The sequence below is a fragment of the Anomaloglossus baeobatrachus genome, chromosome 5 (assembly GCF_048569485.1).
Source record: "Anomaloglossus baeobatrachus isolate aAnoBae1 chromosome 5, aAnoBae1.hap1, whole genome shotgun sequence".
NCBI classification, from domain to species: Eukaryota; Metazoa; Chordata; class Amphibia; order Anura; family Aromobatidae; genus Anomaloglossus; species Anomaloglossus baeobatrachus.
In genome coordinates, this window is record NC_134357.1 from 40,172,574 (window position 1) to 40,196,123 (window position 23,550).

Here is a 23,550-nt window from a genome sequence, read left to right on the forward strand (position 1 = left end):
ACAGGAAAAGAGACGGGGAGACAGACGGGGAAAGAGACAGACCTGGGAAAGAGACAGACCTGGGAAAGAGACAGACCTGGGAAAGAGACAGACCTGGGAAAGAGACAGACCTGGGAAAGAGACAGACCTGGGAAAGAGACAGACCTGGGAAAGAGACAGACCTGGGAAAGAGACAGACCTGGGAAAGAGACAGACCTGGGAAAGAGACAGACAGACACAGAGATAGAGAGACAGACACACAGAGACACAGAGATAGACAGACTGATATAGAGACAGACAGAGAGATAGAAACAGACAGACAGAGACAGACACAGACAGACAAGGAAAGAGACAGACAGAGATTGGGAGAGAGACAGTGACAGTTCCTATCCTGGCAACGCCGGGTACTACAGCTAGTTGATAATAAAATGAAGGGGAACCACCTGCTTAAATTTAGATGCCTTTATTTACGGGCCTCAGATGAAGGCTGCAACAAAGAAAATACAGCAAACACCAATCATCCTCGTGTTTTCTAGACCCTTCAACAGGTTTGTATTTTAATTTTTCTATTACATTCTAGGAGGACAAAGCAAATTTGTAGCTGGGGGTTGGAAACTAATGGCGCCTGATGGACTCCATTCACTAAAATTAAATCTGATGGGTTTCTATTGAGGAATCTGTCATTGTACCACTAAAAAAAATAAATAAAATAATAGCGCAGCATGTGGAACACTGCATAACGCCACCACGCCAAACACTTGTGTCTGTAGCGCTGCATATACTGAGGGTAAAGCTCTAGTAGATGTGAATGAGCCATTGTGTTTGGCTCTTTTGTGGAGTGTTTATCTGGGCAGTTACAAGACATTTTCTGTTTATCTGGGCAATGGAAGACATTTTCAGCAGAATGAATTTGTGTCAGGGCTCATGCAGACAGCAGTTTTTCACATAAAAGTGCTATCTGGTTTTATATGGATAGCATGCATACCCATAATAGCCTATGGGGCTGTTCCCATGACTGATATTCGTCCTAGAAAGACTGAATAGTCCCAGCAAAACCGCTAACACGTCTTATTTTGCTCCGAATGAAGGCAATACAAGTCTACGGGTCTATGAGAAAACAGAGAGCACTTGGATGCCGGCAGAGTGATGCCCGATTTTCAAGGACTGCTAGATGGTAAAATAGAGAGAATATAAAAATTATAAATATATATTATTTTATTTATCTTTATTTTTTTTTTCCCCACGAACAAGAAAAACTGAAGACACTCGGCCCAAATTCTGACGGAAAAAAAAAAATAAAAAAAAATAAATAAAAAAAAAATCAGTTTTTCTAGTACTTAAAAAACCCCTGACGTCTGAATGAGACCTTGTAGGTAATTGTATGGCATGATTTATCTTGTCAATATATTCACTATTTATCTGTGTACTTTATGAGAGTCTTTAGATTTCATGGAAGTGTCTGGGCACTGTATAAAGTATTTATCTGTGACTTTCTTGTGTGTATTATTTACCTGAGCACTTTATGATATTTATCTTCATATTTCATCACTTATCTGGGCACTGTTCAATATATTTATCTGAGAATGTACTATTTATCTTGGCACTAAATGAAGTATTCACATGAGCAATGTATGTATTATGTATCTGTGCACTTTATGACACTATATTAATATTTCATGGTATTATCTGAGCACTGTAAGGATTATTTATCTGGGCAAATTATCACATTATTCATCTTTAGATTTGAGTCGCTGTCTGGGGACTGCATGAAATATTTATCTGAGAAATTACTATATGTACTATTTATCGGAGTACTCTGACATTTTATATTTGTGCACAATATGACACTATTTATCTGAATACTTTGTGACCCTATCTGGGCACTGCATGACGTATATATCTGGTAAGTGTATGGGAACATTATTTGGGGTTTTTTTTTTGTACTATTATTTTGGCTCTGTAGGAGAGTATTATTTCAGCATTATTAGGAAGTATTATTCTAATATTTGTGCGATTCATACCTGTTAAAAGCACTGCATTTGGGGAGGTCTGGTGAAGTCTAAAATTTTAGAGAGCAGGGTGTATAAAACCTTTTTGCCTGCAAAGAATACAGCAACAAATGAATGTAAAGCGGTATTCTGGTAATAAGTTTTCACTTGTCTGCCTCCATCAGTCCCATAGATTTTAAACCAAGCATCAACATTCCTTTCATGGGTGGGCTAGGCTAGCTGGGAGGACCTGAACTGGCCTTAAGACTGGGATCCCTGCACTGACCCTCCACCCAGAAGTACACTTAAGAGTAGAGAGGTCTGGGCCCCCAGCATGTCCCTGTCTACTAGTTACACCCTTACCTAACCACCTGGAAACCCACCATGGGTGTGGGCAGGACACCCAGAGATAACCTCTGTCCCAAAAAGACATGAACAGGGGGAATAACTAACTCGTTCACTCTGCAGACAACCACAAAGGGGAAACAATAAAGGCACAGGAGGAAATAAAATACAGGAGGAAGAAAGGCACACCAAAGGACACTTCCACACCACACAAGCAACAGATCGCAGGTCACGAAAGAGGATCGCCAAGGGCATCGGATAGTCGCAAGAGCAGATGGTATCTTCGGTGATCCCTATTTAAGGCTGGGGAGTTTGTAAAGAGAAGGACCAACTGTGGATGGTAATCAGCAACCTGACTCAGAAGTTATGCACATTGCTCGCAAATAGGATTAGTTTCTGCATGGCTGGGAGCAGTGGAAACAACTCAGCCGATGCCCAGCTGAGCTGAGCACTTATGAGAAACCAGGCTGCATGTCGGACTATGCAGTGTGAACAGGGTCAGATGCGGTTGCTGAAATCCGCGAGTGCGGATCCAGGCAGTGCATGACAGCACCCATGTGACCAGCGCTCCACTGAAATGGAGAACACATGAACCCCATTCTTGAGATTGGTGATGGTCCCAGTGGTCAGACCCCTACAGACCTAGCAGATATTGCCTATTCACATGATGGGTACCTTGTTATTTTAGTCGGCATACCACTTTAAAATAATTTTGTGGATTTTGTCAGTCTGGACCCCGAACTGACAAGATAAGAAGCAGCATCACACGCCGATACCTAGGTTAATAGGCACAACCTTGCCGTTTGCTCTGGCATCCGCACATGTACGCCTATATAGGATAAATATAGGATGGCACATTGTAACATGTAAGAGCAGCCTAATTGTGTAATGCTGTATATAATCTTGCACATTTGTCAGCAGTTTTAGTCCTGGAATCTCTCCCAGACTCAGTAAATGGTACGTTACAGTCTGAAGCTGACACTAATGAGGTTCTCTCTCTTGGATAAAAGCTGCACAATGAAAATAAACCTGACAAGGAGAGATAAGGCATATTATGGAGTATGCGCTGCCATCTTAATTATGCCTTACACATAGCGAGCACGAAGCTTTAAGGAAAGTTCTGACCCCACAATTCCCATATGTACAACGTTGACAATATTTATGTAGAGATCAATCTTTGCTACATTTTTACTATTGTTTAACCTGGTTATTCTTTGTTTACAAAACAAATGTTTATATTGTACCAGGATTCTGTTACAATGTTACTGCCTTTTGAAACATTCTAAATAAAGACTATATACAAAAAAAAAAGTACCATCTCCAAAAATAAATGTGTCAAGTGCAAAATTCCTGACGAGTACATTTTACAACTTCAGTGCAACCTCACATCTCTCCTGTCAGCTCTGTTGTAGTAAAAACCGTACTTGTCGGTTTATAAGACGCACCGGACTATAAAAGACGCACCCCAAATTTAGAGAAAAAAGGGGGGGGGAAGATAACAAAAAAAAAAATATGGGGTCCGTCTTATAATCCGGTGGTGTCTTATCGGAGGGGGGGTGGCAGCGGTGGTTAAGCACGGTCGTAGGAGGCAGAGGCGGTGCTGGAGTAGGGCGGTGCAGCGGGTGTCACAGATGCTCGCTGCGGGCACTGTGAGGCAGGAGGAGCAATCAGAAACTGTCGGTGGTGCAGGCTTAAAGAAATGGAGCCCAGAGTTGGCGTGTGCGCAAATGGAGCTCTCAGCTGAATGACAAGCCGAGATCTCACCTGCGCATGCGCCACCTCCGGGCGCCATTTTCCTTAAGTCCGCTGCAGGGAGAGCAATGGGCCGGAGGTGGCCCGTGTGCAGATGAGACCTTGAGCTGAGAGCGCCATCTACGCACGTGCCATTATTTGAAGCCCGCACAGCCAATATTTTCAGAATAGCGGCCCCTGCCTCACAGCCTGCAGCACAGTGCACCGCCAGCAGTAAGCTCGCAGCACAGCGCCCGCAGCATCTCCTGTGACCCCTGTCCACCTCCCCCAGTAAGCTACATTCAGAATACAGTATAAGACGCACCCTTCATTTTCCTCTGAGATTTCTGGGAGGAAAAGTGCGTCTCATAATTCAAAAACTACGGTACTTGTTTGTTTTTTTTGTTTCTTTGTGTTTTTTAGAACGGTATGTGGTATTGTTCCTCTGTTATTCCTCCAGAAAATGTATGAATAAAACAACAACTAAAAACTACCATAACCTAGGACAGCGGGGGTGTAACTACACTTATCCGTCAGCACAATCTGTCAGTATTTGGATGCATTCAGACAGCCATGTAAATTGGACTGAGATCAGACCGCAATGCACGGTGGGTCTCCCGACTCGTTAGAGTCATAGAAATATATGAAGCTGTCACGCTTGGGTCATGAGACTAGTAGGCATATTGCTGTCCAATCTTGGTCCACTTTAGGCCTCTCTCACACATACGTGAAAATCACGCACGTGCCGCGAGACACGTATTTTCCCTGCGTGTTGCGAGAGGTAAGTACGTGTCTCCGGTACATGCGGGCCACGTGTGTTCTCAGTGTGCTATCCGCGATAGCACACGGAGAACCGGTAATTTGCATACTCACCTGGTCCTTGCTGCTGTCCAGGGTACTGATCTTCGGCTCCAGCCCCGCCCACTCCCCGCTGATGCTGCTTCCGGCCGAGCGGAGGGGCGGAGATTAGCGCCCGTGACATCACGCCCACCTCTCCTTAACACGCTCATAATGTGCGGTGGTCGGCAGCAACTGTTTGCAGCGGAAGAATCTGCTGGGCTTATGGAGGTGAGTATGTGTTTTTTTATTTTAAAATAATGACACGCGTTTCTCCGGCGCGTGTCTCACGGGACGACACCCGTGATGCATGAGAAACACACCGACACACGTTCCGTTCCGAAATACTTACGTGTGTCCTAACCATTAGGAATACATAGGTCCACCTATGCACGTGTCTCCGGTACGTGAGAAAACTGTCAAACATACCAGAGGCACGAACATGTGACAGAGGCCTTATACGGCCGTCTCAATGCACCCTTAGGGGTACTTTGCACGTTGCGACATCGCTATTGCAATCTCGTCGGGGTCAAATCGAAAGTGACGCACATCCGGCGCCGGTAACGATGTGGCAACGTGTAAAGCCTAGAAGCACCGATAAATGATCGATAAATGATCGCAAAATCGCTGCAGCGACAGGTACGATGTTGTTCCTCGTTCCTGTGGCAGCACACATCGCTGTGTATGAAGCCGCAGCAGCGAGGAACATCTCCTTACCTGCGTCCCGCCTGCAATGAGGAAGGAGGAGGTGGGCGGGATGTTTACGTCCCGCTCATCTCCGCCCCTCCACTTCTATTGGCCGCCTGCCGTGTGACGTCGCTGTGACGCTGCACGACCCGCCCCCTTAGGAAGGAGGCGGGTCGCCGGCCAGAGCGACGTCGCAGGGCAGGTAAGTGCGTGTGAAGTGCCGTAGCGATAATGTTCACTACGGCAGCTATCACAAGATATCGCATCTGCAACGGGGGCGGGGACTATCGCGCTCAGCATCGCTACAATCGGCTAGCGATGTCGCAGCGTGTAAAGTACCCCTTAAGCTATGTGCGCACACTGAGTATTTGGTTGCACAAAATCTGCATTTCCTAGCAGAAAACAATGAGTGTTTTGCTTTTTTTTTTGGTGCATTTTAATGCTTTTTTGTATGCATTTTTTCCATGCATTTGGGGTAAAAAAAAAAAAAAATTACAGAATTGACATGCTGCAGTTTATTTTCTGCTGCAAATCTGCAAGAGGAAAAAAAGCAACATGTGCACAAAACTTCCAAATTCTCATTGACTTTACTGGCATAAGGATTTGCATGCAGTTTTGTGACAAAAATGCACCCAAAAACACATAAAATACACATAAAATAAGCAATAAAAATGCACTGTGTGCACATAGCTTTTGGCTGTCTTCACACGTTGCAGCTAAGTTGAAATTTTTTTCTTATATTCATGGAGAAACTGCAACATTTTTGTTGTAATTTTTTTTTTTTTACAAACTACAGGAAAACACTGAATTTTTGTCAAAGTTGCGGCAAATAAAAAATGCAAAGTGGCCAAAGTGTAATTACTTCTGCACACCTTTGCTAAAATTTTTTATTTTTTTTGTTCTTATTTTATTTTTAATGCTCCCCTCAGTATGACATTTCTTGTTTCTCTAAAAATCCGCTATATGGTTCAAGACTAGAGATAATTTTTATGATCTTTACAATAAGGCATGGTTCAAATAATTTTTGGGGGGCATGTCTTTAGGCTATTCATTATTCTTACTCTGGCCCCTGGGTAAAGACCATGATAAAATAGCACTAAATAAAAAATGCCCATGTACAAGCAGATGAAATAGAAAATTGATGACGTGTTCAATACTAAAGTAAACATATTTCTAAAGGTGCTATTGACATGAATTTCTCACTAGATGTCGGTAACAATCCATCCAATCCAAATAGGCAAAGAAATCACACCATAGATATCAATAAATTAACTTATGTGTAAGAATGAGAAATGACATAGGAAAAAGTATTGAACACATGAAGAAAGAGAGGTTGCCAAAAGCCATGGAAAGTCATGACACCAGCTGAAATCTATCAGTAAATAGAGAGCAATTTGGCCACTTGGTGAAAAATAATATCAGCTGGTTCGGCTGATGGCCTAAAAAAGGTGTCTCATTACAAGGTGCCACACAAGAAACATCTCATGAGGAGTAAAACCAGTGAGCCATTATTATTATTTATTATAGCGCCATTTATTCAATCTCACGACCTTCACAACCTTATTCTTTTGCAATGAATACTGATGGTATTTGTTTCAATAGAATTTCTAAACTACTGAAGGCTCCAGTGAGTTCTGTTGGGGACATAATCTGGAAGTGGAAAAAAAACATAATTTCACCATAAACCAGTGACGACCTCTCTCTTATGAAAGAAAAGTAAAAAGAATAATCAGAAGAGTTGTCCAAGAGTCAAGGACACCTGTGGAAATCTAAAGAAAGACTTGGAATCAACAGGTACAATTGCTTTAAAAAAAACAATAAGTAATGCACTCCCCCCTCCATGGCCTGTATGCACGCGCCTGTATGCACGCTCCTGTATGCACGCTCCTGTATGCACGCTCCTGTATGCACGCTCACCACGCAAGACTCCATTGCTGAACAAAAACAATGTTCAAGCGTGTTCAACAACTCTGAAATACTGGGAGAATATAGTCTGGTTAGAGGAGACCAAAATTTAACTCTTTCGAGGCCATAACATATACCATATCTTGAGGCTAAAAGGCAAATCATCCGCAAAAAACCCCAACAATGAAGTGTGGAGGTGGGAACATCATGGTGTGGAGCTGTTTTTCAGGTTACGGCACTGGCAAACGTCATGTGATTAAAGGAAGGATGAATGGTCAAATGTATTGATACATTCTTGATAAAAATCTGCTGCCATCTACCAGGATGCTCATGAAACAAGAGAGGATATTTCAGGAAGACAATGATCCCAAACACATATCCAAGGAAAGTCTCAACTGGTTTCAGAGAAAGAAGATAAAGCTGCTAGAATGGCCGAGCCGATCACCAGAGCTGAATCCAATAGAAAATTTATGGAAGGAACTAAAGCTCCAAGATCATAGAAGGAGTCGGGACCTAGAGATGTGAAGAGTGTTTGTGTGGAAGAATGGGCCAAAATCCCACCTGAGCAATGCAAGTGACTAGTTTCTCCATACAGGAGGCATCGAAGCATCATCACTAACAAAGGCTTTTGTACGAAGTATTAAACACATTTCAGTAAAAACTTGTTCACTACTTTTTCCCTGAGTCATTTCTCATTATTACACATCACTACATTTATGCACATTGTTTGATTTCTTTGCCTGTGTGGATTGTATGGGGTGTTACTAACATCTGGTGAGAAATTCATATCAACTGTACTTTTAAAAATATACTTAGAAAAATTGGTGACGTGTTCAATACTTTTTTAAACCACTATATGTATCTATCTTATCATCCATCTAGGTCTTTCCAAAGAAGCAGAATACTTAGGTGACCAGCGTTAATAAAATAACAGAAAAAAAACTGGTCACTTTTGAAGTCATGTTTAGGTGGGGTGGTTCCAGGGGGGAGACTCTTCCAGAGCACATCATTAGCCCCCCTCTTTGCAACATAGAAGAACCTCATTTTTACTAAATACTGCAATGTTCACGTATTGTGCTAACTATATAGTATATCTGATTAAAGGATTGAAGATTCAAGTCTCTAATTACTAAGTTAAAAGTAGTTCTAAAAAAGTTTTTAAAAGTTTAAAAACGTTTTTAGAATGACTTTAAATTTAGGAATTAAAGACTTGAATAGTCAGTATATACACATATATACATATATACATATATATATACATATGCACAGTACAGACCAACAGTTTGGACACACCTTCTCGTTCAAAGAGTTCTCTTTATTTTCAGGACTCTGAAAATTGTAGATTCACATTGAAGGCATCAAAACTATGAATTATAACATGTGGAATGAAATATTTAATAAAGTATGAAACAACTGAAAATATGTCTTATATTGTAGGTTCTTCAAAGTAGCCACCTTTTGCTTTGATTACTGCTTTGCACACTCTTGGCATTCTCTTGATGAGCTTCAAGAGGTAGTCACCGGAAATGGTTTTCCAACAGTCTTGAAGGAGTTCCCAGAGATGCTTAGCACTTGTTGGCCTTTTTGCCTTCATCTGCGGTCCAGCTCACCCCAAACCATCTCAATTGGGTTCAGGTCTGGTGACTGTGGAGGCCAGGTCATCTGAACCCATCACTCTCCTTCTTAGTCAAATAGCCCTTACACAGCCTGGAGGTGTGTTTGGGGTCATTATCCTGTTGAAAAATAAATGATGGTCTAACTAAAAGCAAACCGGATGGAATAGCACGCTGCTGCAAGATGCTGTGGTAGCCATGCTGGTTCAGTATGCCTTCAATTTTGAATAAATCCCCAACAGTGTCACCAGCAAAGCACCATCACACCTCCTCCTCCATGCTTCACGGTGGGAACCAGCCATGTAGAGTCCATCCGTTCACCTTTTCTACAAAGACACGGTGGTTGGATCCAAAGATCTCATATTTGGACTCATCAGACCAAAGCACAGATTTCCACTGGTCTAATGTCCATTCCTTGTGTTCTTTAGCCCAAACAAGTCTCTTCTGCTTGTTGCCTGTCCTTAGCAGTGGTTTCGTAGCAGCTATTTTACCATGAAGGCCTGCTGCACAAAGGCTCCTCTTAACAGTTGTTCTAGAGATGAGAAGGTGTGTCCAAACTTTTGGTCTATACTAATATATATATATATATATATATATATATATATATATATATATATATATATATATATATATATATATATATATATATATATATATATATATATATATATATATATATATATATACATACATACATACATACATACATACATATACACACACACACACACACACACACACACACTAAAAAAGCCTCTTTTCCTTAACTAAAGAAATTACTATAATGTGTTTCTTCTTTTTTTATTTCTTTTTTTAGATCAGGAAAAGAGGCGTGAGTCAAGCTTTTTTAGTATATGTGTGTGTGTAAAATATATATATATATATATATATATATATATATATATATATATATATATATATATATATATATATATAAAAAATAAATAAATAAAAATATATATATATATATATATATATATATACACACATACATACATACATACATACATACATATATATATTTTATTTTTTTTTTTATTTTTTTTTTTGACTGTTCAAGTCTTTAATTCCTAAGTTTGAAGTCATTCTAAAAAAGTTTTTAAACTTTTAAAAACTTTTTTATGACTTTAAACTTAGGAATTAAAGACTTGAACATTCAATATATTCTGTATATACACATATACTAAAAAAGCTTCAATATATTCTGTATATACACATATACTAAAAAAGCTTGAATCAAGCCTCTTTTCATGATCTAAAGAAATTAAACAAAAAAAAAAAAGAATTAAACACATTATAGTAAATGACTTAAAAATAAAATTAAAAAAAACCTCTAAATGTTATAATTCCGGTTCCAAAAATGCAATAAAAAGAAAGACAAAATTATATGTTCCCCAAAATGATATCTATAAAAATAACAGTTGGCTACACAAAAAGAAGCCATTGTGCGTCTTCATGATTACTTGAGCCGTTCCCATAAATGACAGTGATGTGAAAGGCTTTACCTTGAGATTCTTTGGAAGAGGTCTGTTCTGCACGACTGCAACTACAATTAAAGCAATTATCCCCAAGATAAAAAGAACTCCTAGGATGAAGAGGACCTTTCTGCTCCATGTCTTCTTCTGTTTTGCAACTGTAACAAAAGCAAAAAAAGTAATGTAAATGTTACATGTGCAGAGAAAATGAATCCAGACACTCGCACCATCGCCTATGAGCTCTCCTAATGCTTGCAGATTACTTTTCCATGGTTTCAGTTTGGAATGACATGATGATAAAGGCAGGGTTTTAGCCTTTGGATATAAACAAAAACTTTTTTTTTTAATTAAAATATTAGCAAGTATATGTCATAAACGGCGAACAATCGGAGCACAAATATCCCTAGTGCTGGACCCGCAATAAGGAATGGATGGGATGAGCTCTTCGTCAACCCCACTAACCGCTATAGAAGACACAAGGAGGACACACAGAGGGAAAATGCATGAGCTACTTATCTACAGATGACTCCGGTAGAAGGTTTACTAATTATGGCAACTTATAGGACATATTGTTATGGGTGAGTTTGTATTTTAAAGAGAAGGCTCCATGAATACGTAAGTTTCCAATAGGTTATCTATAAGATACTTTCCATGAAGCAGATGTCACGCCCAGAGTTGGAGATGTCTGTGTACAATGCGTGACACACGCGATCACACCAACGGGCGTCTGATTCATTACCAAAAACCACCACAAAATAGGGGACACACCGGGGTAATGATACAATGGAGGTCCCTACCGCTAGGGCGAGGGGGTACCTTTTGCACTCACCCCAAGCTGACTCCTGAGCTCCCTAGAGTCCCTATACAGGTTTTTTTCAACCTGTCACTGAGCAGGATACCTGCTGGCCCTAAACTCACCCCGCCTAGTGAGTAGGCCGACGAGTACACTAGACTCGCCACTAAACTAATAAGGGAAAGGGAAAGGAAAGACAGACGGGGGAATAAACAGAAGGATACAAAACACCTAACTTCATCACAGAAAACGGACTCGAAAGTAGCAGGTGGATGAGCACAGGACATAACCTCAGCAGTTCCTTCCACCAGGCTGGCCAGAGTAGAAATGATTCTAACAGCAGCAAGGTCTGCTGGGAAGGCTTCAGTATTTAACCTAAATGGGCGTGGACCCAAAGCACCAACAGCTGACTTGCCCTGCTCAGAGCTGCTGGTAACAAAAACTGAAATTAACTCATGAGACGCCAATGGAAAGGAAACCTCATTTAAATGAGGAGTCAAGATGGAGATGGGAGGCTCCAGTCCTAAGTCTGTCACTAGCCTCAAAACAACAGGGAGACGGCCGTGACAGCAGAACGGTCATGTAAAGCACATTTTTTTGTGACTGATCGGAATAAGAATAAGCTGTCATGGTTCTGTTTGTAAATAATGCATTTCTGGCATAAGTATTTCCACCAGTGTGCAGACTCTATCTCTGGTTCTCAGTTGTCTCTGAGCTAGTGGGTGTAAACTAGTTGTCATACACAGACACAGATATGAGTGATTCTTCGCTCCAGTCTCTATATTCTATAGAACACATGTCCAGAAACAGCACGGAGTAAATTATTCAGGAGTACTGAGCATTGTAGATGTGAATCCAGCTCTTGAATGAGTTAAACACTTACTAGTAAGCACAGGCAGCGGCTCCATGGTAGAGCTGGTGCCTATGGACAAAGAGCTCACAAGCTCATGAGTTCTAGTCCTGTCCCAGGAAACCATAGGTCTGTGTATGTCCGTTCGTAGCTTTCGTTCACTTTGCTTTTCATTCGGCTCCCCGATGTTTCCAAACATTTCAAAGGGACAGTTGTCTGATCTTTCACCGACCAAGCAGTTCATTTTATTTTGACCAAGAGGAGAGAATTAGGGGTTTATGAGGCAGGGAGAGGAGAATAAATGTGTCATGCTAGGTACGGAGAAGTACCAAGTGAACGGCAAAAGGGAAGGGAAACCCTGTGTCTTGGGAAAGGGAAGATGGTGACTCCTGACCAAACCTACTGCTGGTGCCTGGTGTCTCTCACCACCCTAGATAGGTGCTGCACATATGAGCCGAGTCGGATACCTGACCCTAAATATCCCTAGTGCTGGACCCGCAATAAGGAATGGATGGGATGAGCTCTTCGTCAACCCCACTAAACGCTATAGAAGACACAAGGAGGACACACAGAGGGAAAATGCATGAGCTACTTATCTACAGATGACTCAGGTAGAAGTTCAGCAGTTTTCAGCAATGATACCACAGATGAATACAAGCCACCTGCTTGCAACCAGGGCTTGCCTGAACTGAAACTATCACCAGCACCAGTCCATGAAAGGAAGGAGTATTTAAGCACCAAGAGAATGCTGATGATCAGCAGCTGAGTGGAAGGCGAGCTCCTGCTGGGTCCAAAAGGGAGAGAGATGAATCCAGCAGGAAAGCTACCTATACCAATGAATACTGACAGGAGGAACAATGGAAAGTCAGGGAGCATTCTATGCAGCCAGATGATGTGACCTTCTATGGCCAGAAACCACAATTCTGTGTCACCCGTGACATAATGTCTCATCAATGGAGTAAAAAAATTAAAAAAAAAAATATTAAAAGTATATTTCTTGGATAAGTGGAGAAAAAAAAAAAGAAAAGATATATTAAATATTTGTTCAAAGTTTGACCCTAATGAAAAATCTGTAACAGGGACCAACAGCTATAGATCATATGTGACCCCCTTTAAACTCCAGGTGAACAGCAACCTCTACCCCCCTATATTTATGCCCGTACCATAGAGAATCCTTTCACACAAACTTGACATTAAGACCTTCTAAGTTCATGCCCCGAATATTAACGATGGAAACCTTTCCAGAAAGGAAGTTTTTTTTTTTGTTTTTTTTTCTTAATTTTGATTGAGAGAAAAAAAAAAGGGAAGCGATACGTTTCTTTCCGGTGGAATTATGTCATAGAAGTGTAAGCCGGGATTCCCTGCGGCATGGCCTTGTGCAAATTAACAATCTGTACCATTCACTGCCTCTTACAAAGCACATTCTTTCCATCTGGATTTGGTCCCGCTCAGCCCAACACTTCTGTAAAAGAAAAAGAAGTGCTCAAGATAGAATCGCTTTCCTTAGCTGAACTGTTTTTTGGGGTTTTTTTGCTTTTTTTTGTGTGACTCCATTTACATAATAAGCAAGAGAACAGGCCAGTGTCTTGTCGGCATCGCTTGACATTAAGAATGACCTCAATAAACTGGGCATTTGTGTGCTGCGCACTGTGCGGGACCTGTTCTGTAGGAAATGGGGAATAAAGCCGTCTTCTAGTAATAAGCAAGAGGCCAAGGAGTAAGGATATTTAAAGAACGCGTCCTGGAAACCCTGGCTTACAAAACGTCTCTTGTCTTTGGACTATTTGTATCTATATATTTTTAGCATGGCTCCCATAAACGTTTATGATGATCATATTTTGTAGGATCTGACCGGAAGAAAACACACCGGAAAAATCAATCAATTACACAGAACGTGGCACATTTCCTACTGGTTAAAGCGCATACGTCAGGAGATTTTACACCATACATTATTACATAGATTTCTTAAACCTGATGAGGCAGGTGTACTTACTTTGAAAATCCATGTCAAAAGTCGCTGTGTAATACAATTAGCAAAATAAGCAGCTAAAGAAGGAGCTCTTTAGTATAATCAGTTTCCATCTATCCTGACTTATTAGCAACATAAGGAGAGGAGGAGGGGGGGGGGGGGCAGAGGAGCTGTAAATCAGGCTGTGTGTGCAGGGATTCACAGCAGGGAGGAGGAACACTGAGGAGCTGACAATGAGGCTAGGTGGATGGATATCCAGCAGCAGGGAGGAGGAACACTGAGGAGCTGTCAATGAGGCTAGGTGGATGGATATCCAGCAGCAGGGAGGAGGAACACTGAGGAGCTGTCAATGAAGCTAGGTGGATGGATATCCAGCAGCAGGGAGGAGGAACACTGAGGACCTGTCAATGAGGCTAGGTGGATGGATATCCAGCAGCAGGGAGGAGGAACACTGACGAGCTGTCAATGAGGCTAGGTGGATGGATATCCAGCAGCAGGGAGGAGGAACACTGACGAGCTGTCAATGAGGCTAGGTGGATGGATATCCAGCAGCAGGGAGGAGGAACACTGAGGAGCTGTCAATGAAGCTAGGTGGATGGATATCCAGCAGCAGGGAGGAGGAACACTGAGGACCTGTCAATGAGGCTAGGTGGATGGATATCCAGCAGCAGGGAGGAGGAACACTGAGGAGCTGTCAATGAGGCTAGGTGGATGGATATCCAGCAGCAGGGAGGAGGAACACTGACGAGCTGTCAATGAAGCTAGGTGGATGGATATCCAGCAGCAGGGAGGAGGAAAACTGAGGAGCTATCAATGAGGCTAGGCGGATGGATATCCAGCAGCAGGGAGGAGGAACACTGAGGACCTGTCAATGAGGCTAGGTGGATGGATATCCAGCAGCAGGGAGGAGGAACACTGAGGAGCTGTCAATGAGGCTAGGTGGATGGATATCCAGCAGCAGGGAGGAGGAACACTGAGGACCTGTCAATGAGGCTAGGTGGATGGATATCCAGCAGCAGGGAGGAGGAACACTGAGGAGCTGTCAATGAGGCTAGGTGGATGGATATCCAGCAGCAGGGAGGAGGAACACTGAGGAGCTGACAATGAGGCTAGGTGGATGGATATCCAGCAGCAGGGAGGAGGAACACTGAGGAGCTGTCAATGAGGCTAGGTGGATGGATATCCAGCAGCAGGGAGGAGGAACACTGAGGAGCTGACAATGAGGCTAGGTGGATGGATATCCAGCAGCAGGGAGGAGGAACACTGAGGAGCTGTCAATGAGGCTAGGTGGATGGATATCCAGCAGCAGGGAGGAGGAACACTGACGAGCTGTCAATGAGGCTAGGTGGATGGATATCCAGCAGCAGGGATGAGGAACACTGAGGAGCTGTCAATGAGGCTAGGTGGATGGATATCCAGCAGCAGGGAGGAGGAACACTGACGAGCTGTCAATGAGGCTAGGTGGATGGATATCCAGCAGCAGGGATGAGGAACACTGAGGAGCTGTCAATGAGGCTAGGTGGATGGATATCCAGCAGCAGGGAGGAGGAACACTGACGAGCTGTCAATGAGGCTAGGTGGATGGATATCCAGCAGCAGGGATGAGGAACACTGAGGAGCTGTCAATGAGGCTAGGTGGATGGATATCCAGCAGCAGGGAGGAGGAACACTGACGAGCTGTCAATGAGGCTAGGTGGATGGATATCCAGCAGCAGGGATGAGGAACACTGAGGAGCTGTCAATGAGGCTAGGTGGATGGATATCCAGCAGCAGGGAGGAGGAACACTGAGGAGCTGTCAATGAAGCTAGGTGGATGGATATCCAGCAGCAGGGAGGAGGAACACTGAGGAGCTGTCAATGAGGCTAGGTGGATGGATATCCAGCAGCAGGGATGAGGAACACTGAGGAGCTGTCAATGAGGCTAGGTGGATGGATATCCAGCAGCAGGGAGGAGGAACACTGAGGAGCTGTCAATGAGGCTAGGTGGATGGATATCCAGCAGCAGGGAGGAGGAACACTGAGGAGCTGTCAATGAAGCTAGGTGGATGGATATCCAGCAGCAGGGAGGAGGAACACTGAGGACCTGTCAATGAGGCTAGGTGGATGGATATCCAGCAGCAGGGAGGAGAAACACTGAGGAGCTGTCAATGAGGCTAGGTGGATGGATATCCAGCAGCAGGGAGGAGGAACACTGACGAGCTGTCAATGAAGCTAGGTGGATGGATATCCAGCAGCAGGGAGGAGGAAAACTGAGGAGCTATCAATGAGGCTAGGCGGATGGATATCCAGCAGCAGGGAGGAGGAACACTGAGGAGCTGTCAATGAGGCTAGGTGGATGGATATCCAGCAGCAGGGAGGAGGAACACTGAGGAGCTATCAATGAGGCTAGGTGGATGGATATCCAGCAGCAGGGAGGAGGAACACTGAGGGGCTGTCAATGAGGCAAGGTGGATGGATATCCAGCAGCAGGGAGGTGAACACTGAGGAACTGCCAATGAGGATAGGTTGCTGGAGATTCAACAGCAGGGAGGAGGAACACTGAGGAGCTGTCAATGAAGCAAGGTGGATGGATATCCAGCAGCAGGGAGGAGGAACACTGAGGAGCTGTCAATGAAGCAAGGTGGATGGATATCCAGCAGCAGGGAGGAGGAACACTGAGGAGCTGTCAATGAAGCTAGGTGGATGGATATCCAGCAGCAGGGAGGAGGAACACTGAGGAGCTGTCAATGAGGCTAGGTGGATGGATATCCAGCAGCAGGGAGGAGGAACACTGAGGAGCTGTCAATGAGGCTAGGTGGATGGATATCCAGCAGCAGGGAGGAGGAACACTGAGGAGCTGTCAATGAGGCTAGGTGGATGGATATCCAGCAGCAGGGAGGAGGAACACTGAGGAGCTGTCAATGAGGCAAGGTGGATGGATATCCAGCAGCAGGGAGGTGAACACTGAGGAACTGCCATTGAGGATAGGTTGCTGGAGATTCAACAGCAGGGAGGAGGAACACTGAGGAGCTGTCAATGAAGCAAGGTGGATGGATATCCAGCAGCAGGGAGGAGGAACACTGAGGAGCTGTCAATGAAGCTAGGTGGATGGATATCCAGCAGCAGGGAGGAGGAACACTGAGGAGCTGTCAATGAGGCAAGGTGGATGGATATCCAGCAGCAGGGAGGTGAACACTGAGGAACTGCCATTGAGGATAGGTTGCTGGAGATTCAACAGCAGGGAGGAGGAACACTGAGGAGCTGTCAATGAAGCAAGGTGGATGGATATCCAGCAGCAGGGAGGAGGAACACTGAGGAGCTGTCAATGAAGCTAGGTGGATGGATATCCAGCAGCAGGGAGGAGGAACACTGAGGAGCTGTCAATGAGGCTTTTTTTTGTGTGACTCCATTTACATAATAAGCAAGAGAACAGGCCAGTGTCTTGTCGGCATCGCTTGACATTAAGAATGACCTCAATAAACTGGGCATTTGTGTGCTGCGCACTGTGCGGGACCTGTTCTGTAGGAAATGGGGAATAAAGCCGTCTTCTAGTAATAAGCAAGAGGCCAAGGAGTAAGGATATTTAAAGAACGCGTCCTGGAAACCCAGGCTTACAAAAAGTCTCTTGTCTTTGGACTATTTGTATCTATATATTTTTAGCATGGCTCCCATAAACGTTTATGATGATCATATTTTGTAGGATCTGACCGGAAGAAAACACACCGGAAAAATCAATTATACAGAACGTGGCACATTTCCTACTGGTTAAAGCGCATACGTCAGGAGATTTTACACCATACATTATTACATAGATTTCTTAAACCTGATGAGGCAGGTGTACTTACTTTGAAAATCCATGTCAAAAGTCGCTGTGTAATACAATTAGCAAAATAAGCAGCTAAAGAAGGAGCTCTTTAGTATAATCAGTTTCCATCTATCCTGACTTATTAGCAACATAAGGAGAGGAGGAGGGGGGGGGGCAGAGGAGCTGTAAATCAGGCTGTGTGTGCAGGGATTCACAGCAGGGAGGAGGAACACTGAGGAGCTGTCAATGAGGCTAGGTGGATGGATATCCAGCAGCAGGGAGGAGGAACACTGAGGAGCTGTCAATGAGGCTAGGTGGATGGATATCCAGCAGCAGGGAGGAGGAACACTGAGGAGCAGACAATGAGGCTAGGTGGATGGATATCCAGCAGCAGGGATGAGGAACACTGAGGAGCTGTCAATGAGGCTAGGTGGATGGATATCCAGCAGCAGGGAGGAGGAACACTGAGGAGCTGTCAATGAGGCTAGGTGGATGGATATCCAGCAGCAGGGATGAGGAACACTGAGGAGCTGTCAATGAGGCTAGGTGGATGGATATCCAGCAGCAGGGAGGAGGAACACTGAGGAGCTGTCAATGAGGCTAGGTGGATGGATATCCAGCAGCAGGGAGGAGGAACACTGAGGAGCTGTCAATGAAGCTAGGTGGATGGATATCCAGCAGCAGGGAGGAGGAACACTGAGGACCTGTCAATGAGGCTAGGTGGATGGATATCCAGCAGCAGGGAGGAGGAACACTGAGGAGCTGTCAATGAGGCTAGGTGGATGGATATCCAGCAGCAGGGAGGAGGAACACTGACGAGCTGTCAATGAAGCTAGGTGGATGGATATCCAGCAGCAGGGAGGAGGAAAACTGAGGAGCTATCAATGAGGCTAGGTGGATGGATATCCAGCAGCAGGGAGGAGGAACACTGAGGAGCTGTCAATGAGGCTAGGTGGATGGATATCCAGCAGCAGGGAGGAGGAACACTGAGGAGCTGTCAATGAGGCTAGGTGGATGGATATCCAGCAGCAGGGAGGAGGAACACTGAGGAGCTGTCAATGAGGCTAGGTGGATGGATATCCAGCAGCAGGGAGATGGAGGGACAAAGAGGAGCTACCATTGAGGCTAGGTTGCTGGAGATTCAACAGCAGGGAGGAGGAACACTGAGGAGCTGTCAATGAAGCTAGGTGGATGGATATCCAGCAGCAGGGAGGAGGAACACTGAGGAGCTATCAATGAGGCTAGGTGGATGGATATCCAGCAGCAGGGAGGAGGAACACTGAGGGGCTGTCAATGAGGCAAGGTGGATGGATATCCAGCAGCAGGGAGGTGAACACTGAGGAACTGCCAATGAGGATAGGTTGCTGGAGATTCAACAGCAGGGAGGAGGAACACTGAGGAGCTGTCAATGAAGCAAGGTGGATGGATATCCAGCAGCAGGGAGGAGGAACACTGAGGAGCTGTCAATGAAGCAAGGTGGATGGATATCCAGCAGCAGGGAGGAGGAACACTGAGGAGCTGTCAATGAAGCTAGGTGGATGGATATCCAGCAGCAGGGAGGAGGAACACTGAGGAGCTGTCAATGAGGCTAGGTGGATGGATATCCAGCAGCAGGGAGGAGGAACACTGAGGAGCTGTCAATGAGGCTAGGTGGATGGATATCCAGCAGCAGGGAGGAGGAACACTGAGGAGCTGTCAATGAGGCTAGGTGGATGGATATCCAGCAGCAGGGAGGAGGAACACTGAGGAGCTGTCAATGAGGCAAGGTGGATGGATATCCAGCAGCAGGGAGGTGAACACTGAGGAACTGCCATTGAGGATAGGTTGCTGGAGATTCAACAGCAGGGAGGAGGAACACTGAGGAGCTGTCAATGAAGCAAGGTGGATGGATATCCAGCAGCAGGGAGGAGGAACACTGAGGAGCTGTCAATGAAGCTAGGTGGATGGATATCCAGCAGCAGGGAGGAGGAACACTGAGGAGCTGTCAATGAGGCTAGGTGGATGGATATCCAGCAGCAGGGAGGAGGAACACTGAGGAGCTGTCAATGAGGCTAGGTGGATGGATATCCAGCAGCAGGGAGGAGGAACACTGAGGAGCTGTCAATGAGGCTAGGTGGATGGATATCCAACAGCAGGGAGGAGGAACACTGAGGAGCTGTCAATGAGGCTAGGTGGATGGATATCCAGCAGCAGGGAGGAGGAACACTGAAAAGCTGATAACGAGGCTAGATGGACGGTTATGCAGCTGCAGCAGCAGGGAGGAGGAGGGACAACAAGGAGCTACCATTGAGGCAAGGTGGCTGGAGATTCAACAGCAGGGAGGAGGAACACTGAGGAGCTGTCAATAAGGCAAGGTGGATGGATATCCAGCAGCAGGGAAAAGGAACACTGAGGAACTGTCAATGAGGCTAGATGGATGGTTACCCAGCTGCAGCAGCAGGGAGGAGGAGAGATAATGCGGAGCTGTCAATGAGGCTAGGCAGAGGAACATCAAGCAGCAGCACGAAGGAGGAGGGACATTGAAGTGCTATCAATCAGTCTAGGTGGGTAGAAATACAACAGCAAAGAGGAGGGATACTGAGAAGCTGTTAATGAGGTTAGGTGGACAGATATCCAGCACTATCAGGGAGGAGGAGAGACATTGGAGGAGCTGATAATCAGCCTAGGTGGGTAGAGCTTGAGCAGCACTAAGCAGAAGCACTGAGGAGCTGTCAATCATGCTCGGCGGGTAGATATTCATTTAGCAGCAGTGGGGAGGAACACTTAACAGCTAGGTGGATGGATATCCAGCAGCAGCAGAGAGGAGGCGGGACAATGAAGAGCTGTCAATCAGCCTAGGTGGGTAGAGATACAACAGCAGGGAGGAGGGACACTGAGCAAATGTCATTGAGGCTAGGTGGACAGATATCCAGCAGCAGAGAGGAGAGACATTGAGGAGCTGTCAATTAGCTTAGGTGGGTAGAGATTCAACAGCAGGGATATTGAGGAGCTGTCAAAGAGGCTAGGTGGATTGATATCCAGCAGCAGCAGGGAGGAGGGGAGACATTGCGGAGCTGTCGATCATGCTTGGTGGGTAGATATTAATTTAGCAGCAGTTGAGAGAGATGTTGAAGAAGATCAGTTTATTAGGCTAGGTCAGCATAAGCAGGGAGGAAGGACCCTGAGGGACCGTCAATCAGACTATATAATTCCTTGTGAAAGTTTAAACTAGCCTAAGATTTTCAAAATATTTACACCAGCCTCATCAGACCTATGAGTAATATATGGAGGTTGTAGTGTGTAATTAATGATAAATCATCTTTAAAAGAGATTGAGGCGCCCCTCATATGATTTGGAAGAGAAAAAAAACACAAGGTCGTTGAGAAGTCAGGAACATATTATGGGTCGGTTATAAGAAATTTCAATTATGGACTAAATGTCCACAAACTGGAGAATGTAGAAGCCATAAAAAAAGTGTCGTTTCATATGCGGAATTCCTTAGGGCTTCTTATCTCTGCAGAGAAGGTCACAAAGTCTTGGGAAAGCGAAGGATAAATGTATGAATTCATTATGGCAAATTCTATCCTAAATTCTAAACTTTGCTTCTCTGCTTAGAACAATCCTTGTTGGAACAAAAAATAATAAAAGCATTACTTATTTGTTGGAGTCTCTGGAACTACATTGCTGCCCACCAGTGTTTGTTTACAGGGTTTACAACATGTGACCACTGCAGCTAATCACAGGTCAGAGCAGTGATGCCAATGTTGATGGCAAGAGACCACTGCTGACAATCATTGGTTGCACACATTGTTGTAGACAAGATGTCACTAGTGAAGTTCTGCGCGGCAGAGAGTCGGCGCTAGAGAAGCAGGGGTGTAAGCAAGCAAGCAAAGCATTTGTAGCCCACTTAGTTTGGTCTCAACCAATCACCAAGCCCCCCCCCCCCAAAAGAAAAAAAGAAAAAAAATCAAATCATATGGATGTTGGCCTAAAGGCCGCTTTACACGCTGCGACATCGCTCAAGCGATGTCGTTGGGGTCACGGATTTTGTGACGCACATCCGGCCGCTTTAGCGATGTCGTGTGTGACACCTATGAGCGATTTTGTATCGTCACAAAAACGTTCAAAATCGCTAATCGGTGACATGGCCCCCTATTCCTAATTATCGTTGCTGCTGCAGGTACGATGTCGTTCGTCGTTCCTGCGGTAGCACACATCGCTATGTGTGACACCGCAGGAACGAGGAACCTCACCTTACCTGCGCCCACCGACAATGTGGAAGGAAGGAGGTGGGCGGGATGTTCAGCCCGCTCATCTCCGCCCCTCCCCTTCTATTAGTGACGTTGCTGTGACGCTGAACGAACCGCCCCCTTAGAAAGGAGGCGGTTCACCGGTCATAGCGACGTCGCTAGGCAGGTAAGGCTGCTCTCACACATCAGTTTTTTGCCATCAGGCACAATCCGGCAAAAACATGAAAAAACGGATCCGGCGTCTGTTGCCGCCGGATCCGTTTTTACCCCATAGACTTTCATTAGCGCCGTATTGTGCCAGATGGCCTTGCGTTTCATCTGTTTTTTGACGGTTCTGGCAAACTTTACTTGTCCGGCGGCCGGATTAAACGTTGAAGTGAACGTTTTTGTGTCCAGCAAAAAAAACGGATCGCGCCGGAGCCGTACGGCGTGTTTTATAATGGAAGCCAATGGACGCCAGATCCGGAGTAATGCGGCAAAAAAAACGGATCCGGCCGCCTGAGCCGGTTTTTTTTTAACTGAGCATGCTCAGTATCACAGCGGATCTGTCAAAAAACTGAAGGAACTGATGGAAAAAACTGATGAAACTGATGTTTTTTCGCCGGATCCGTCGCATCAGTTTTTTCGCCTCATCGTGCCTGATGCCAAAAAACGGATGTGTGAAAGCAGCCTAAGAAGTGTGACAGGTCTGAGCGATGTTGTGCGCCAAAGGCAGCGATTTACCCGTGTCGCACAACCGATGGGGGCAAGTACACACGCTAGCGATATCGGTAACGATATCGCAGCATGTAAAGCGGCCTTTAGGGGTATGTCATCAGTGCTTAATTGATAACTTCTCAAAGAGTGTAACTGGCCCTGATGGCTTTAGCACCTGGACATTGCACCCTAGGTCGCACATTTGATACATAAAATTAAAGATCGCTACCATCTCTAGTTCATTGATTGGCCAGTGTAATTGAAGGAAAGTGCGGTCGCCGGGCCATTAGGGGTTCTGCACTCCTTCTCCAGAGAGAACCAGTGCTTGTAAATGGCTTTGGATGGTTTCTGCGACACTTACTATCTTCTTCAGGGCAGCGTCCTTCACCCTTCAGCCGGCCACCATCGAAGACGTAGCAGAGGGACACAGGACACCGGATAACTCTTGGCAAAACAACAGTAAATGATTTATTGGATCTTCCACCGTCACAACAGACATAGCCACACTTATACAAGGGGCTGCTGATAAGTCTTTGGCTTTACCCGGAAAGAAACGAGATAGCATGATGAAGCTTTACATTTATTCCACATACTCTCCACTGATGTCAACACACTTCTTACATCGGTATTCCAAGTCCTGTAAGCCTAGCAAAAAGAGGGATTTCGGCT

General features: G+C 44.9%; 1 protein-coding gene across 2 annotated transcripts in view; it reads right to left on the reverse strand.

The window, feature by feature from the left end:
• The window catches only part of ENTPD1 (ectonucleoside triphosphate diphosphohydrolase 1), a 146,786-nt gene that overhangs the window by 36,108 nt on the left and 87,128 nt on the right, over positions 1-23,550 (reverse strand). For both annotated transcript variants that reach the window (XM_075352245.1, XM_075352246.1), the window contains exon 2: positions 10,591-10,718. In XM_075352245.1, the coding sequence (XP_075208360.1) occupies positions 10,591-10,718 (128 nt within the window). The remainder of the gene's footprint in view (positions 1-10,590; positions 10,719-23,550) is intronic.